The sequence below is a fragment of the Orycteropus afer genome, unplaced genomic scaffold (genome assembly GCF_000298275.1).
Source record: "Orycteropus afer afer isolate SDZICR_OR568_19922 unplaced genomic scaffold, OryAfe1.0 scaffold00001, whole genome shotgun sequence".
Lineage (NCBI taxonomy): Eukaryota > Metazoa > Chordata > Mammalia > Tubulidentata > Orycteropodidae > Orycteropus > Orycteropus afer.
The window spans coordinates 34,619,773-34,638,996 of NW_006921588.1; the positions used below are offsets into that span (position 1 = coordinate 34,619,773).

Below are 19,224 nucleotides of genomic sequence, written 5' to 3' on the forward strand. Positions count from 1 at the left end.
CCAAAGGTCAGTGGTCCAAACCCAGTAGCCACTCTGAGGAAGAAAGATGAGGCAGTCTGCTTCTGTGAACATTTACAGCCTTGGCAATCCAAAGGTGGTCACTATGAGTCAGAATTGACTCGATGGCAATGAGTTTGGTTTTTTAATATATCTTTAATTAGTTTATTTATTTTCTATTTATTTAGCATATTTTATATTCTAATATATCTTTGTGTGTGTGTGTGTGTCTGTGTATGTATAACTCACTGCCTGCCATTGAGTCAATTCCAACTCATAGTGACCCCCATGTTGTTGTTGTTTTTATGTGCTGTCAAGTCAGACCCAACTCATAGTGACCCCTTCTTGGGTTTCTAAGGCAGTATCACTATGGAAGTAGATTGCCCAAACTTCCTTCCAAGGAGTGGCTTGTGGGTTTGAACCACCAGCCTTCTGGTTAGCAGTCAAGTGCCTTAAGCATTAGGCCACCAGAGCTCCTAGTAACCCCCATAGTGTTTCCAATCTTTACAGAAGCAAAATGCCTCATCTTTCTTCTGTGGAGTGGCTGGTGGGTTCAAATTGCTGAACTTTTGGTTCAGCCCATTGCCTTATCCACAATGCCACCAGAACTTTTATATGTATCTATGTATGTCTGTCTGTCTATCTATCTCCACAATTTCAATACTATATGCCATTAGGAAAGGAGTTAACCAGGTCTGAAGCATGAGTAAACTGGTTGTTGAGCTGATTGTATATTATCTTCACCATGAGTTATTTAAGCCCTTGCTTTCTCTGCATTCTCCATAGTATCTGTTCTGTTCTTTGAAAGCACTAGGCATCTCAAGAGAAATATCATATAAGCAAAAGGGCCCTTTACCAGGGAGAGGACAGAATGGGTGGGCTGATGACAAGCTTCAGGTCTGAAACTAAGAGGGAGTGGTCATCTATGGGCTATAATAAATTCTGGCTCAGGTTTGCACTGTCCTGTTCTTTAATGTTCATTAGACTCACCTTGAGACCTATAGAATTCCCTGATCCCTGGACCACTTGCCAGAGCAATTAAATCAGAATTACCTGGATGCCTGGGTAATTCCAGTGATTGTGAAGATGAGGACCACGTCACTGAATGTTTAGATGACCAGTGCTCCCAAGGAGAGTCCAGGTCCCAACCTTACATATTGGGTGATTTGATTCTAAATCCTATCCAATCAGGATGGGAGGACGAGATGACGTGCTATAGACTATAGATTTCTAGCTGGAGGCTCAAAGTGAGTAGAAACCAGCAGATGGGGGACTCATTGAATGCCTCACCCCTGTTCTTGCAAGATAATCAGAAGTCTGGAGTAGAGGCAGGTAGTAGGGGTTTAGTGAGGAGTGTTGTTTTAGAGAGAGACCAGGCTCATGCTGGCCTTTATGGAGACAGAGAAAGATTCAGGGGTTTGTCAGGGTTGTAGAGAGGGCTTTCTACCTTGCATTTGGAGATGGACAAATTCTCATGATTTTGTTTGTGTTTTTTGCTTTTGTTTTCTCTGTAGTTGGGTCTGGTTGGTGAAAACCAAATCCAGACCCCTTGCCATTGAGTCAATTCTGACTCATGGTAACCCTGTAGAACAAAGTAGAACTGCCCCATGGGGTTTCTGAGGCTGTAAATCTCTACCAAAGTAGACTGTCTCATCTTTCTCCCATGGAATGATTGGTGGGTTTGAACTGTCAAACTTTTGGATAGCAGCTGAATGCTTTAGTCACAGCACTTGAGCTTTCTTGTAAAGTCATTAATATAGCTGACAGAGGCATAAACTGATGGCCTACATGTATGTATGTTATGAAATGAAGAAATTTGATGGTGGGTTATTTAATTTGATCAATAAAAAAGGACAACTGATGCAAACAAATTGATGCATAAGCCTGAATTGCCCAGGGTGTCCATATTGATTCCATTAAGTGGGAAGCCTATGAACTTCACTGAATTTTATGGGAATTAGGAGAGAACCACTGTGAGGCAAAATGTGGCATAATCTGACCTATCTAGAAGGTCTCCTCTGAACTGATGTCCTGAGTCTTAATTCTTTCTCTATGCAGGCGGTGTCAGCTCCCAACATCCCTAAAGAATTCAGCTTCTGTTTCTCCCCCCATTCACTCCTTAAATGAATTTTTCTGCAGAAGAAGAGGCTAAGGGCACAGACTATGGAGTTTCACAGCCTGGATGTGTGTCTTAGTTTTGCTCCATTCTAGTTATGTATCCCTACATAATTGTTATTGTTGTTAAGTGCCATCAGGCTGGTTCCAAGTTATAGCAACCCTAGGTACAACAGATCGAAACACTGCTGGGTCCTGCACCATCCTAATAATCTTTGTTATGACTGAACCCATCATCAAAGCCACTATGTCAATCCATCTTGTTGAGAGTCTTCCCCTTTTTTGCTGAACCCCTACTTAATCAAGCATGATATTTTCTCCATGAATTGATCCCCTCTGACAACATAACCAAAGTAGGTGAGACGAAGTCTGGTCATTTTCCCTTCCAAGGAGCATTCCAGCTGCACTTCTTCCAGGACAGATTTGTTTGCTCCTCTGGAAGCCCAAGTTATTTTCAGTATACTTCACCAACACCAAAATTCAAAGGCATCAACTCTTCTTCAGTCTTCCTTATTCATTATCCAGTTTTCACATGCATATGAGGTGATTGAAAATACCATGGTTTGGGTTAGGTGAACCTTAGTCTTCAAAGTGACATCTTTGTTCTTCAACATTTTAGAGGACTTTTGCAGCAGATTTTCCCAATGCAATATGACATCTGATTTCTTGACTGCTGCTTCCATAGGTGTCGACTGTGGATCCATGTAAAATGGAAATAATTGACAACCTCAATCTTTTCTCCATTTATTGTGATGTTGCTTATTGCTCCAGTTGTGAGGATTTTTGTTTTCTTTATGTTGAAGTGTTACTCTACACTGAAGACTGTAGTCTTTGATCTTCATTAGTAAGTGCTTCAAGTCATCTTCACTTTCAGCAAGCAAGGTTGTGTCATCTGCATATTGCAGGTTGTTAATGCATCTTCCACCAACTCTAATGCTTCACCCTTCCTCATATGGTCCAACTTCTTGGATTATTTGATCAGCATACAGATTGAGTAAGTATGGTGAAAAGATGCAACCTTGTGCAAGGGTGACGCACACCCTTCCTGATTTTTAACCATGAAGTATCCCCTTTTTCTGTTCAAACCACAGCTTCTTGGTCTATGTACAGTTTCCTCATCACACAATTAACTGTTCTGGAATTCCCATTCTTCATAATGTTATCCATAATTTGTTAGGATCCACACAATTGAATGCCTTTGCATAGTCAATAAAACATAGGTAAATATCTTTCTGGTATTCTTTGTTTTCAATCAACATCCATCTGACATCAGCAATAGTATCCCTTGTTCTATGTCCTCTTCTGAATCCAGCTTGAATTTCTGGAAGTTCCCTGTCAATATACTGCTGCAACCATTTTTTAACATCTTCAGCAAAATTTTACTCGTATGTGGTATTAATGATATTGTTCAATAATTTCTCCATTCTGTTGGAAAACCTTTCTTTGGAATGGGCATAAATACTTGTCTCTTCCAGTCTGTTGGCCAGGGAGCTGTCTTCCAAATTACTTGGCATAAACAAGTAAGTGCCTCCAGCACTGCATCCAGTTGTTGGAACATCTTAATGGGTATTCTGTCAGTTCCTGGAGCTTTGTTTCCTTCAGTGCAGCTTTGATGTCTTCTTTCACTATCGTCGGTTCTTGATCATGTGCCACCTCCTGAAATAGTTGAACATTAACCAATTCTTTTTGATACAGTGACGGTGCATTCCTTCCATCTTCTTTTGATGCTTCCTGCATCACTCAACATTTCACTGATAGAATCATTCAATATTACAACTCGCTGCTGAATTTTTCCTTCACTCATTTTCAGCTTGAGAAATGCCATGTTATTCCTACTTGGTTGTCTAATTCCAGATATTTGCACATGTCATTATAATAATTTACTTTGTGTTCTTGAGCTGCTCTTTGAAATCTTCAGTTCAGCCCTTTTATCTTATAATTTCTTCCATTTTCTTTAGCTACTCTCTGTTCAATATTAAGTTTCAGTCTCTTCTGACAAATATTTTGATCTTTTCTTCCTTTCCTGCCTTTTTAATAACCTTTTGCTTTCTTCATGTATGATGCCATCCCACAACTCATCTGTTTTTTGGTCATTGGTGTTCAATGAGTCAAATCTATTCTTCATATGTTCTCTAAATTCAGGTGGGATATAGAGAAGGTTATATTTTGTCTCTTGTGTACTTGTTTAAATTTTCTTCAGCTTCAACTTAATCTCACATATAAACAATTGATGGTCTGTTCTGTAGTCAGCTCCTGGCCTTGTTTTGACTGAATATATTGAGTTTCTCCATTGCCTCTTTCCACAAATGTAGTCAGTCTGATTCCTATGCATTCCATCTGGTGAGGTACAGGTGCATAGCTGCTGTTTATGTTGTTGAAAAAAGGCATTTGTAATGCATAAGTCATTGGTCTTCCAAAACTATTTATCATGTGATTTCCAGTGTTATTTCCATCACCAAGGCCATATTTTCTAACCACAGATGATTGTCTTTGTTTCCAACTTAAGCATTCCAATCACAAATAATTATCAACACATCTTGATTGCATGTTTGGTCAATTTCAGACTGTAGAAGTTGGTAATAATATTCAATTTTTTCACCTTTGTCTTTATTGGTTGGTGCATAAATTTGAATAATAGTACTATTAGCTGGTCATCGTTGTAGACTTATGGATATTATGATTTTAATACTTAGATCTTACTTACAAACCTCCTGAGGATAAGCTTTGTGCCATTTCTGTTCTTATTTACACATGTTCTTATTTACACATTTCTGTTCTTATTTACACATTGGAACCTGCCATGATCACTGGAACAGTGGGATGTGTAAGTGCTGTCTTAGCCTATCTCAAAAAAGGTTGCATGTGTCATATGAATAGAAACAGCTCTCTGGCAAATGTTATTAGCTGCTGTGCAGTTGGCCTAGGACTCATAGCAACCCCATGCACAATGGAACAAAACACTGCCTGGTCCTGTGCCATCTCCACGATCAGTGTGGATTGGACCATCATGATCCATAGGATTTTCACTGGCTGTTTTTAAAAGTAGGTAACCACATCTTCTTCCTAGTCTATCTTAGTCTTCCTAGTCTGCCTTAGGCTGGAAACTCTGCTGAAACCTGTTTAGCATCATAGCAGCACACAGGCCTCCACTGACAGATGGGTGGTGGCTGTGCATGAGGTACATGGGCTGGGAATCGAACCTGGGTCTGCCCAGGTTCTGCCACTGAACCAACAATCTCTGGCAAATATGGAACTGTATTTTTACATAATTGAATTGTATGTTGAACTAGCATTTTCTCTATTTATTTTTATTGTTTCAACTGCACAAACCAGAAAATGTCATGAGGTAATATTTTTACGTTATAAATATTTTTCTTTCGTTCTTTACAACTACTAAAACATTCTGAGAGATCACAACACATGTAGAAACCAAAAAACCAACACACTCTCAACTGTTTCTCTTTTCCTCTTTTATTCAAGCAGTGCAACCTTTTCTCTCCTTCCTGTATCAATTCATACGTTAATTGTATTATTTTCCTCTCAGTATATCTTGTCACAATACTGTGAATAGAGCAGTCTCCAAAAGCAAATGTTATACTATTAATTTGCTCCAGCTTTGAAAAACAAAAACAAAAACAAAAACTTTTATTCATAATGGTGTCCTAGGGGTGTGAAATAGTTGGATAAATTGTGTTTTGTGCATTTTCCTCTCCTCAGCTTTTGGAGAAGTTCAGGTCATTTTGTCAATTCTTGGAGTCAGTGTCAAGCACTTTTTTCCTCAAAAGAAGACATTTTTATAATTTTTTAAAATTTGCACTAAAGTGACTGACTATACCATAACAGCTTTGGTAAAGGTTTGTACAGGTATGTCAATTGTAAACCAATCCTTAATTACCTATGGAACTCCTGGCAAACAGTCTTCCAGGGTTAAACTACCAGAACTAAACCCACTGCCATCAAGTCAGTTCCAACTCATAGAGATCCCCATTGGATTTCCAAGGCTGTAAATCTTCATGGAAGTAGGTTACCTCATCTTCCTCCTATGAAGCAGCTGGTGAGTTTGAATCACTGATCTTTTGGTAGCAGCCAAATGCCTTACTTGCTAAGTGAGCAGAGTTTCTTCTCTCAGGGTTAAAGAACTAAAAAGAATGCTAAGGATTTAGGCACAAAACACTGCAGTCTTTGTTCTTTTATATATCCATAAAATGTTTATGAATCACAGTCTATCTTGAGAATATTTACTAGTCAATTACACATTTTCTTGGCTTTAGTGGCAATACTCCCATAATAACTGGTGTTCACTGAACAATTAATATATGCCTGATATGATATTAAGAGCTTTATGGAGAGTAAGTTTAGTGAATTACTTAATATTTTTCTTCTAGCCATGGTCTTTGTGACTCCCACCCGATGACTGGGTGGGCTATGTAAATGTGAGGTGGTTGTGGCCCACTAATGGGATTAGATAGCTTGCTAAAAATGTTAATAAGGTCCATGGCACTCTTGTGGAAGTGGGACCATGAAAATAAGGATAAGGAAACCTATTGTAGGGATTGGTCAGTTTTTCCATCTCGTTAGGCTTAAAAAGACCCTGCCCAGAAGTAGAAAGGGGGAATCTCACTACTATCAAGAAAAAAGAGCCAAGGGTGGAGCTCAATCTTTGGATCCAAGATCCCTGCACTGAACTCCTCAACCCAGGGGACAGAGAGAGGGAGAGAGCTATAACACAGCTGAGACAGTGAGTGACACAAAGAAGTAGCAGACCCTGGCAACAGACCCTGACAGCAGAGACCAGCACAAGACAGAGTGGTGGGTTCCTGGCCCACTGGAGTGAGAAAGCTGAGAGTCTTTGGGAAAGAGGCTTGCTGGCCAAGCAGGGAAGAGGCCAGGCCAAGAGGCCAAAAGCCAAGAGAGGAATGCTTATGGGCATGGCTAAGGAGAGGCTGGCCTGATTGAATAATTGTACCTTGAGCATTCCTGAACCTGAATTGTAACCTGTTACTTCTCTAATAAACCTCATAATTATGAGGATTATCTGTGAGTTCTGTGTGGTCATTGAAACAAATTATCGAAGAAGTAGTGAGCACGAAGGGAGGGACAGTTGATGTTAGAATTGGCAAGAAGGTTGGAGGGTGCCAGCACGTGTGACCTCTGTTTCATAGGAATCAGCCTTGGGCTATTGATGCTAATGGAGATTCTCTCTCCTCCTTGTGAAGTCAGAGGAAGTCAGACAACACAGCCTCATACCCTTTTTGCAGGGACTATCTTATTTTACTCTTAAAAAGACTCACTACTTTGTTCCCATTTTACAGAAGAAATTAGGTGGCTAACTCAAGGGAATAAAATCCAGGCCATCTGATTCTGGAGCCCACCCACTTATCCATTGCCTTTGAGTTGATCCGAAATAGAACAGAGTAGAACTGCACTGTAGAATTTCTAAGGCTGTACATCTTTACAGAAATGGATTGCCACATCTTTCTCCCACGGAGCAGCTGGTAGGTTTGAACCACTGATCTTTCAGTTAGTAGCTGAGTGCTTAACCTCTATGCCATTTGGGTTTCCTGAAGCCTACAGACCTAAATATCTGGACTGCCTCTTTAGATTGAGGTTACTTTAAATTAAAATAATAATTTAAAAATAACGCATATAGTTAAAAGAAAATACAAGATACAGTAATGAACTTGCATTTTGGTGGTGATCTAGGTTAGGCTGGGGCTTTTAATAGTGGTCTGTGACCTTGAAAAATTATGTCTGAGGCAGGAAGCTAAAGGAAGGTGTAAAGTACTTATATGGGAAATGCTTGTGATATGGACAGTTAGTTGATAAAAATATCTTTAGTTTGCTAGAACATAATTATGGGTCACCTTTAAAGAGTCTAATACACACAGATGCCAGATTATATCTATCACAGGCTGTCAAAAATGTTTTCTGTTGACCTAACATTGTCCAGGGATTGTTCCAAATTCACATAATCCTACTGATTGCTGTTTACAACAGGATTTTGCAACAGCAGATGTATGCATAAAATTATGTACCACCATGCAGCTCCCAAGAGGTCTTCATCAGAGTTGGCCACAGGAGGTGAAGGTCAGGACTACTTTAGACTCCTGACATGGAATCAGCCCATCAATTTTCACATGAAGGCAATTACCTAAACACTGTATTGCACCAACTACTTCTAAAATGTTTGGTGAACCTTCTGCTTTTCTCTACTTAAGCCACTTAAAAGGAAGGAAAAAAGCAACTCCAGAAAGAAAGTGTTTTCCAGGAGTTAACAATTTATGCCCAAAGATCTTCTCAGTACTGTATAAATATGGGTATGAAGTAAATGAAGACTAATTTCACACAAGAAGGTGAAAGTCAAACTCTGAGTGTGAAAATATGACACAAAGAAGGGAAGTCTTACACTACTCATGGGCACAAGGTATCACTAGGGGCTGATGGAAATGTTCTAAAATCAGATGGTGATTATGGCTGTACAACTCTGTAAATATACTAAACAACCATTGAATTATATACCTAAAACAGATGCATCTTATGGTATGCAAATTATATCTTAATGAAGCTGTTAAAAAGTAAAGTAAAGGAAGAGGAGGAGGAGGAAATTTCTAAAGAATGAAACAGAAATGATAGTGTGGGAAAGTGAAAAAGAACTCAGAAAAGAGGTGGTGACAATTTCACACCAAGAAAACATTTATTCTAATACCTGCTCTAGGATATTTCTAGACACGCTCTGCAGGATAAAGGGGTGGTTATTCGTAGCACAGCATTCTTCCAAACTGGACCCTGACTATAATGGATAGATTAAAAACATCCCTCTTAAGTGGTCTTTTCCATTCTAACATTAAGAACCTACTGATTTTCATTGGCATACAATTCTGACAACTCAATTCTATGGAAAATTCAGAAACAATGCTGATGTGATATTTCTAACCTAAATATCAATAGGAGACCCGCTAAATGGGGTGTGTATAACCCTTTAATGAGGGTTGAATTTCAATCATCACTACAGGAAATAGAAATGGCTGTTTTGAAAAGTGAAATCTAAATGGGTGATATTAAAAACAATGCTGCTTACTAAAAAAAAAAAAAAATTAATGTCGTCAATTCATTTCCGTTTCTGACTCATAGCAACCCCCATTGGGTTTCTGAGGCTATAACCCCCATTGGGTTTCAGAGGCTATAAATCTTTACAGAAGTGGAATGATTGCCCACTCTTCCTTCCGTGGAGCAGCTGGTGGATTTGAACCACTGACTATCTAGTTAGCAGTCAAATCCCTTACCTACTACACCACCAGAGCTCCTTATTAGAGTGACATAATAAAGTTGCCCGACCCATTCTTTTAAGAAGCTGACCCCACTTTCACGTCCTCACAGCCCAAACTGTGACTACCCAGAATAATTCTTGTATCTAATTTACATGAAGATATTTCATAGGGCAGCAGTGATAGTGCTGTTAGAAACATAAGTATAATACAGTCTAGAATGTATACATGGAACATCATGCACAATTTAAAATGTCTAGTATAAAGAAATGCTACTGTATTTTGTCTACCTTCTTCTTTTTCAGAACCTATTTTTCAGTAGGTGTAAGACAGTCTGAGCTATCAGCAAACAGAAGGCATCTTTAACCTCAGGGTAGCTTAATTTTCAAAATTTGTTTAGCCCGATTCCTGATCTCCTAGACAAATGTTTACCAAATAGTCAGCTAATTACCTTGAAATATCTGATTTCAATACATTAGGAAGGAAACAGGCATATTGGAGTTAATTACTATACCTATGAAATTACTACTAATTGTGATATTAAATATTGTCACAAATCCAGGACAGATGTTCTTTCTTTTAACTCTGATTAAACTTGATTTCAAAATTAATATTAATTGCTATATGTCAAGGAGATCTGGCAGCTCAGTGGGTAGTGGGTAAGGCACTTGGCTGCTAACCAGAAGGTCTGCGGTTCAAACCCACCAGCTGCTTTGTGGAAGAAAGATGAGGCAATCTACTTCCATAAAGATTGACAGCCTTGGAAAGACAATGGGGGTCGCTGTGAGTCAGAATCAACTCCATGGCAGTGTTTTTTTTTGTTTGTTTGTTTTGTATAATTTATCAACAAAATAAATATTTTTTGTCAGGGACAGACTTAGCAGAAAGATAAATCTCAAGTATGTTCAGTAAGAAAAGAGACTGAAAATACTACCAAAATACCAAGCTGAGTTAGGGACAGAATCAACTACCTGTCTGTAGTAGCAGAACATTTAAGAACATTTTGTTCTTAATCTCTGCTGATAAAAGTAGTGATTTTTAGAATGTATTTAAAGAGGTTAAAAGTTCAAGTGAATATCTACGACCTATAATTTTTTTACATAGTTCCTCTGAAACCAAATTTGACATTTATGTAAAATTCCCAATAAAGATTATACAGTAAAAGTTCACTTAATTTTTAAGATAACAAATGATATTTGTTTTCATTATTCCATGTTGTTGTTGTTATGTACCATCGAGTCGGTCAGACTCATAACGACCCCTCCTTGGGTTTCCGAGGCAGTGTCACTATGGAAATAGATTGACCAACCTTCCTTTCAAGGAGCGGCTGCTGGGTTTGAACTGCCAGCCTTCTGGTTAGCAGTCAAGTGCCTTAGGCACTATGCTACCAGAGCTCCTCATTTTCCCATAGATTCATGCAAATAACAAAACAAAACCTGCTGTTGAGTCAATTCCAATTTACAGTGACCTATAGGACAGAGCTATGCTGGCCTAGTGCCTAAGACACTTGATTGCTAACCAGAAGGCTGGCAATTCAACCCCACCAGCCACTCCTTGGAAGGAAGGTTGGGCAATCTACTTCTGTAGTGATACTGTCATGGAAACCCAAGGAGGGGTTGCTATGAGTCAGGGTCGCTATGAGTCAGGTCCTACTCTACGGCAGTGTATTTGGTTTTGGTTTGTTTATAGGACAGAGTAGAATTGCTCCATAGGGTCCCAAGGCCCTACATCTTTCCCCTGTGGAGTGGCTGGTGGCTTAGAACCGCCAACCTTTTTGTAAGCAGCTGAGTGCCTAACCGTTTAGCCACCAGGACTCCTTCTTCTACATATAGTGAACATTAAGTACATGGTATTTATTAGTTTATTTTTATAAAAGTCTCCTTTATATTGGATTTATATTGCATCACATTATGACTTAGATTTACTCATTCTTTGTGGAATTATAAGGTATTATTAACATGTCAAAAAATAGATAATGCAACTAAGGTCCAGAAAGTTAGTCCATTCCCACAGTTGTGCAGATATTCAGACTTCTGGTGCTTGATTTGCTATTATGTATTATCACACATATTAGTTAATAGTTCATATTCATACTTGTTGTTAGGTGCCATCCACTCAGTTCCAATTCATAGCAACCCCATGAACAACAGAATGAAACGTTGCCCAGTCCTGCGCCATACTCACAATTTTTGCTGTGCTTGAGCCCATTGCTGCAGCGACTGTGTCAGTCTATCTCATTGAGGGTCTTCCTCCCTTTTTTTTTGCTGACCCTCTACTTTAACAAGCATAATATCCTTCCCCTGGGACTGGTCCCTTCCAACAACATGACCAAAGTACAAGAGACAAAGTTTTGGCCATTCTTGCTTCTAAGGAGCTTTCTGACTGTACTTCCTCCAAATAGATGTGATTATTGTCTAGCAGTCCATGGTTTATTCAATATTCTTCACCAACACTACAATTCAAATGTTCCACTCTTCTGTGGTCTTCTTTATTCACTTTCCAGCTTTCACATGCATGAGGCTATTAAAAATACCATGGCTTGGGTTAGGAGCACCTTAGTCTTTGAAGTGACATCTTTGCTCCTTAACACTTTAAAGACCTCTTTTGCAGCAGATTTTTCACAGTGTAATACGACATCTGATTTCTTGACTGCTGCTTTCATGGGCTTTGATTGTGGATCCAAGTAAAATGAAATACCTGACAACTTCAATAATTTCTCCATTTATCAAGATGTTGCTTAATGGTCCAATTGTGAACATTTTTGTTTTCTTTATGTTGAGGTACAATCCATATTAAAGGCTGTTGTCTTTGAACTTCATCAGTAAGTGCTTCAAGTCTTCTTTACTTTCAGCAAGCAAGGTTGTGTCACCTGCATATCTCAGGTTGTCAATGAGTGTTTCACTAATCCTGATGCTGCATTCTTCATGTAGTCCAGCTTCTTGGGATTATTTGCTTAGCATACAGATTGAATAAATATAGTGGAATGATACAGCTTTAACACACATCTTTTCTGATTTTAAACCATGCAGTCACCCCTTGTTCTGATCAAATGACTGCCTCTTGGTCTATGTACAAGTTCCAAATATGCACAGTTAAATGATCTGGAATTCCTATTCTTTGCAATATATTCATAGAGACATAGTTGTTTCTTATAATAATAACCTACATTTGATAAGGACTTCGAGAGGACATATGGTTTTGTATTTTTATAAGCTTTCCCAAAACTCACTGCTACGGAGTCAATTCTGACTCACAGCCACCCTATAGGACAGAGTAGATGTGCCCCACAGAGTTTCTAAGGTAAAGTTTCTTTAGGGGAGATTGCCCCAGATTTCTTTAGTGGAGCTGCTGGTGGGTTCACACTACTGACCTTTTGGTTAGCAGCCAAATGCCTTAATCACTGCACCACCAGAACTCACACTCATTAATTCTTCTTTGATAATTACATTTTGCCTCTCTTCTGGGGAACCTCCCACCCTGCTTTGTTGTATCCACTAATTCCCCTAGTGTAAATATTTCCACCACAGCTGATTTCAAGCTATTAATATGAGTCAACTGGCTCACAAATGCTTGAAAATTTAACACTTGAAGAGTTGATCCAAATCACCTCCAGCATACCACTGCAGCTTACATCACACTTTCTGAAGACAAACTTTCCCATAAGACTGCATTTCTGTGAGCCTATGATATTTCTTAGGTGTGAGCCACTTTGGGGTCAATTTTGTAATAGAAAAAAAATTTAAATGTATCAGATTTTATAGATCATGAGATACTTTCATGTAAAGTGCACTTTGCCATGTTAATGTTGTTAGCAGTTGTCAAGTCTACTCCAATTCATGTTACCTCCATATGTGCAGAATAGAATCATGCTATAAAGTTTTCCTGGCAGTATTCTTTTGTCTTCTGAGGTGCCTTTGGGTGGTTTTAGACTGTCAAGCTTTCAGGAAGTAATAAAGCGCTTAACTATTCACACCACTCAGGGATATTAAACCTCTACAATAACACCATGAGTTAGGCAAATGGCTCATCTATTTTCCCATTTTACTGATCAGAAACTGAGGCATAAAAGGGGTTAGAATTTAGCTTATGAATTTGGCCTACATAATTTGCTAGACTCAGTTTAAAATAAAAATGTAGGACCCCTAGTTAAAAATTTAAGAATTTCAAGATGGTGACAGCAGAGTATAAACTAAATGAAAAGCACTTCCAGGCACAAGGCCTTGTGCAACTGCACAGGTCTTACACCCATGAAACCATTCCTGGGTCTATGTCTTTCGGCTGGTAAGTGGAAGATGTGGGGTTTAAATTCAAATCTTGAGTCCAAATATGCTTACATTTTATTGCACTGTTTCCCTGCTAAGCAAAGAATCTGTAAATAAAATATTGATATTTATATGTGGTGTTTTTAATTTAAATTATTAGAAATATATATTTTGCATTGCTGACAATTTTCAAATAAACATACACAGAAACATATGTACTTGATTCACTTAATGACTCCCATGTTGCAACATCTATACAGTATCTTAGATCACAGGTACATTCAATCTTAATTTCTTATTTATATTACATTTCCTGTAGGGAGCATTAGAAAGAAATCTTGCCAGAAACTTATTCAGCTACTTATATTACATATTTTTTCACTTTTAAGACAAATGCTGGAAAAAGGCTATAATGAATTATTTCATGTGTTCCAATTTTAATTCTTCTTCTTCACCTTCTCTCTCCAGCTGCCTTGTTCTTTTACTAACTTAGGTCATTCTATATGTCTTAGGGATTTTTATAAAAACATACCCACTTTTATCTCTCCTTACACTTTTATCTTTCAGCTTTCAGCAATATTCCAATGTCTTTCTTCTCAGAAAATATGGGCCTAAATCCCATATTTACAGTGCAATTAACAATTTTTCAAAGTGCTGAGCTCAGTCTAATGAGTTTTATTACTTAGGTTCTCACATTCAAAAATTGTATCCCATGAAATAAGTGGTGATATATGATAATGAAGTAATGAAATATGAAAAAAAAACCCTCTTTTATAGAAAATAACATTTAGAAGTTGCATTATGCAGTTTTATGTAGCATCTGAATTCTTCTATTAAATATTTGATGAGTTCAGGGAAAACAGAAAACTCCTCTCAATAAACAGCTGAATAATACTTCAGATTTAATCTATGCAAACAAGCAGCCAATAGTTTATCATGAATTATAACATCTATGCAAACAACTGGCTGATAGTTCATTATGAATTATAACCTAGAAGCTGAGATTCAATATAATATTGTTCTCAACATTTCTATTTACCTGCTGACTAGTCTAAGCTATTTAATTTTAATTTTTGTATAACAGTGAAGCCGAGAGGAAAAATATTGTAGCAGGGTTCCCTAGAAATGTGGAAAAATGCTGCAAGTAAGTAAGTTAGTACACATATATGGTTTAAGATGGTTTCCAAAACATTTAAAATTTAATTTGTGCTAATGAGAAATGAAAATAAGTATACCACCAAATAAGTGGAATCTCTACATTTGGCAATGAAATGAGAGCATTTCAACCATACGTCACTTACCCATCAGTCATAGTATTATTACCTGCTCAGATCTGTTCTGGTGCTGGTGTTGGTAGTGAGAAAAGGCATTGCTGGAAGAAGCAATTTCATCCTTCTCAAATTGTCTCTTCATCCTGGCCAAACCACCAGGCACAGTGCATGTTTCTGATTCCTCCATTATCTAAGGTAATTGAAGAGAAAGGAAGAGTCAGCTTTATATTTGGCTCGGGCTGGAGTTCTCAAACTTTTTAAATTGGAGATATTTTTTATGATTGGTATTACAAAGCAGTATCAATATACACAGTTTTTCATCAGGCTTTTACCCAAAATTCTAATAAAAATAATCTCTCCTGTTCACGTTGTTTTATCATTAATAGCCTTTTGATATAAAGTCAGAAAAATCATCACAATATTGCATTAATTCTCCTTATCTCAGATAAATTTTTGTATCTGGATTCTATTCTAATACCCATAATTCTGTGTATTGTTATAGACCAAACCAACCCATTGCCATTGTGTTGATACTGACACACAGTGACCCTATAGGACAGAGTAGAACTGCCCCTTGGTTAGAAGTTGGTTAACTTTGGTCAGACCAATTAGAATGTATACCTACAATAATAAGTTAGATCTATTAGAATGTATTTCTATAATAATACTCAGAGTAGTAGGTATTAGAATAATAGATCCAATTTTAACTCAAATTAAGGTTGTCATTAAATTCCAAATAACCTATACAGATAGCACTTTGTTAAGAAGAGTTATTAAAATCACTTTGGCTTATTCCAAAATGTATTTAAATCATTAAGGATGAACAAAATAAAGATCTTCAGAACATCTGTTTTGCAAAAATATTAACATCACAGAATATGGGGAGGTATTAAATGAGAGGTACGTAAATACACACAAAATCACCTAGCACAATACCTTAACTAGATGTTATTATTACTGATGTTATAAAAATATTAACTGATGTTATAAAAATATTAAGATCAGTAACAACGTCTAGTTAAGGCATTGTGCTAGGTAATTTTGTGTATATTTATGTCTCTCGTTGAATACTTCCCCATATTCTGTGAGATGAGAAAACTTATCATCCTCATTTGAAAATGAATAAATTGAGATTTTGAGAAGTAAGGCAACTTGTTAAGTCCTCATAGATAGGATGTGAGTGGAATTTGAACCCACATCTATCTGTCCTAGTTATTTACCTCAAAGGACAGGCAGAAAAACAGGAGCATACTACTCTGGGATTGGCATACCCCAGGACTCAGTTCTGAGCACTGGCATGTGAGAGACAAGGGGCTTTAATGTTACAGCAGGTCTAGTCTAGCTTGTCATTTTACACATGAGAACACTGATTTTGATAGGTATCCCTGGGAGCAACTTGAAAAACACATGAGGAATCCTATCTGGATTTATGCCCCCTTGAAAAGTACAAAAGTACCTCAGGACCTTTGGTTTTGATGATTTAGCATACTCCAGAGCCCAGGGAATATTCAAGCCCAGATGGGATGACAACTCTCAAGCAGACAGGCCCTGTGCCAGCCTGCCAAAACAGGTCTCCTAAGGTCCAACCCAGTCCTGATATAACCTTGGAAGCCTTAAGACCTGAGAGTAACTGGTGGCCCATGAGTGAGGTTACCAAATCATGGGCATTGAACCTTTTGGGGTCCTGGAATCTTTAACCAAATATATTGTTTCTCAAACAGAGGGTTTCTCATATTCAAAATATTATATAGTGAATTAATACAGTATCCATGTTATCTGAATTACTAGCATACACTCAAATGGTTGCTTTTCCAAGTTCATAATCTTTCCTCCTACCAGGGACTATCAAATCTTTCACTGGTTCTACAGTAAGATGAGGGGATCTGGTGGCGTAGTGCCTAAGGCATTTGACTACTAACCAGAGGCTGGTGGTTCAAACCTGCCAGCCACTCCTTGAAAGGAAGGTTGGTCAATCTACTTCCGTAGTGATACCGCCTTGGAAACCCAAGGAGGGGTCGATATGAGTCGGATCTGACTCAAGGGTAGTGAGTTTGGTTTTGGTATAGTAAGAGGGGAGAAGACAGTACCTTAATAATTCTTAATAATTCTATAACAAACTTCCAATGTAAATCTTGGCTAATTACTGTATTTGATACATGGTAAGGTCACAAGAAAGTATGGCATCACTTTTGAAATTTAAGACAGACCAAAGAAAGGAAAGGGTGAGTTAAGGCCATGTTATTTCTTGCCCCTTTCCTGACATGTAATTTACATAAATGACATTCCTGGAAACATCATATATAGACAGTATGTAAGTATTAAATTGTACAAATGAAATTAGATTTTGGTAAACAAATTCAACAGCTGAAAACAGTGCCCAAATTATATGCAAATTATCCGGTAACCCTCAGTATTACACTAGAGACTGGATACATTCCTATCATGTGCACTTTCACAAAAAAAAAGAGAAAAATCAGTTTGTATAATGGACAGGTTGCCTGTCAGTTACCAGATGGTTACCACCATTGTGGTTTAGAATCAGACCACTTAACACATGCAAAGATGTATATAGTTGATTCTATTTAATAGTAGTACAGTTCTTACCCCTCTAACACTTGGTAACAGTGTAGTACTTATGCCGTTGCTGCTGCCTCAAGTGAGACTGGCCCTATGAGCTGTAGTTTAGTAGTGACATTTATAGCTCAATTAGTAAATGAAGATTTGCATATGTGATATGGCAGGCAGTCTGTGACTATGCACTGGGGGATTCTGCCTTGGTCAGATGGGAACACAGCTATGATTTTGCCTTGTTTAGCACTATGTTCTAAATATCCTAACTGACAACCAGTTGCTATCTAGTGGACTCCAACTCATGTGTATCAGAGTAGAACTGTGTTTTGTAGGGTTTCCAATGACTGATTTTTTAGAAGTAGATCACCAGGCCTGTCTGAAGTGTCTCTGGGTGGGTTTGAACCTCCAATCTTTCAGTTAGCCACTGAGTGCATTAACAGTTTACATCTCCCAAAGGATGTACAGATGACCACATATCTTAGATTACTTGGTTTTGAATCTTTTTATCCTTATTCTAATTCTGTGTTTCTTATTGTGTGGGTCTGAAACAAGGCTTGGGAACCTAGGTAAAAATATAAACATCAACTTCCTTTACAAAGTACTGTCCTTGGGCTATCAGGTAAAATGGAAATAGCATAATTTTGGGGAGATTGGACAGACAGCGATTCTAATCCAAGTTTTGTCATTTAAAAACCTTGGGCAAGGATCAGAGAACCTCAGTTTTCTATCTTTATAAAATGGAAATAACATTATCTTCCTCACAGATTTCTTTCTTTCTTCCTTTTTCTTTTTTTGTAATAAATAAATAAAATTGCACAGCATAGAATATGGCATTTAATTAATTCCTCAACAGGGGTTACTTCTCCTCTCTCTTCCAGGGGCTTCTGCAGACAGCTGCCATTTCATAGTCATGACTTTCATGTAGGTTCAACCAAATGCCATCTGGCTGAGTCTAGGACAAGGAGAAGCTGATCATTGTCAGCTATTTACATGTGATGGAAATATTACTGGATCAGTGTGGGGCAAAATCAGTGATTTCCAGTTTTTGCACTTAAACTATTTAAGGTAATCATGTAGACAATGACTTAGTCACAAGCAGTTTTCACAGTTTTTTTTCCCCTCAGAATTAAATAAGCATGTGAGGCAACTGACCAAACAAGTCAGTTATTTTGCATTTCTTTAAATATCTTTATATTTCCTCTGAGAAAATGTATGTGCCTTCCCTTCTCACAGAATGTATTTAGCATCAAACCAAATAGTAGGATATTTTGTTGGGCTAGAAATGCTTTCTTGTATTAGAGGAAAGAGCTGAATATAGCTAAAATAGTACTGGGCTGAAGAGACGAGGAACCTAACTTGGCTTTGTTGTTGATGTTGTTAGGTGCCGTCGAGTCATTTCTGACTCATAGCAACCCCATGCACAGCAGAATGAAACGCTGCCTGATCCTGCGCCAGCTCCACGATCCCTGCTATACTTGAGCCCATCATCACAGCCACCGTGTCAATCCATCTCGTTGAAGGCCTCCCCCTTTTCATCGACCCTCCACCCTACCAAGCATGACATACTTCTCCAAGGAATGGTCCCTTCTGACAACATGACCAAAATAGGTGAGACCAAGTCTGGCCATTCTCGCTTCCAAGCAGCATTTTGGGTGCACTTCCTCCAGGACAGATCTGTTAGTTCTTTTAGCAGTTCACGGTACTTTCAGCATTCTTCGCCAGCACCACAACTCAAAAGCATCA

General features: G+C 38.1%; 1 protein-coding gene across 1 annotated transcript in view; it reads right to left on the reverse strand.

The window, feature by feature from the left end:
• The window catches only part of XIRP2 (xin actin binding repeat containing 2), a 433,022-nt gene that overhangs the window by 40,599 nt on the left and 373,199 nt on the right, over positions 1-19,224 (reverse strand). Inside the window, exon 4 of the mRNA XM_007947184.2 lies at positions 14,963-15,100. Within this exon, the coding sequence (XP_007945375.2) occupies positions 14,963-15,100 (138 nt within the window). The remainder of the gene's footprint in view (positions 1-14,962; positions 15,101-19,224) is intronic.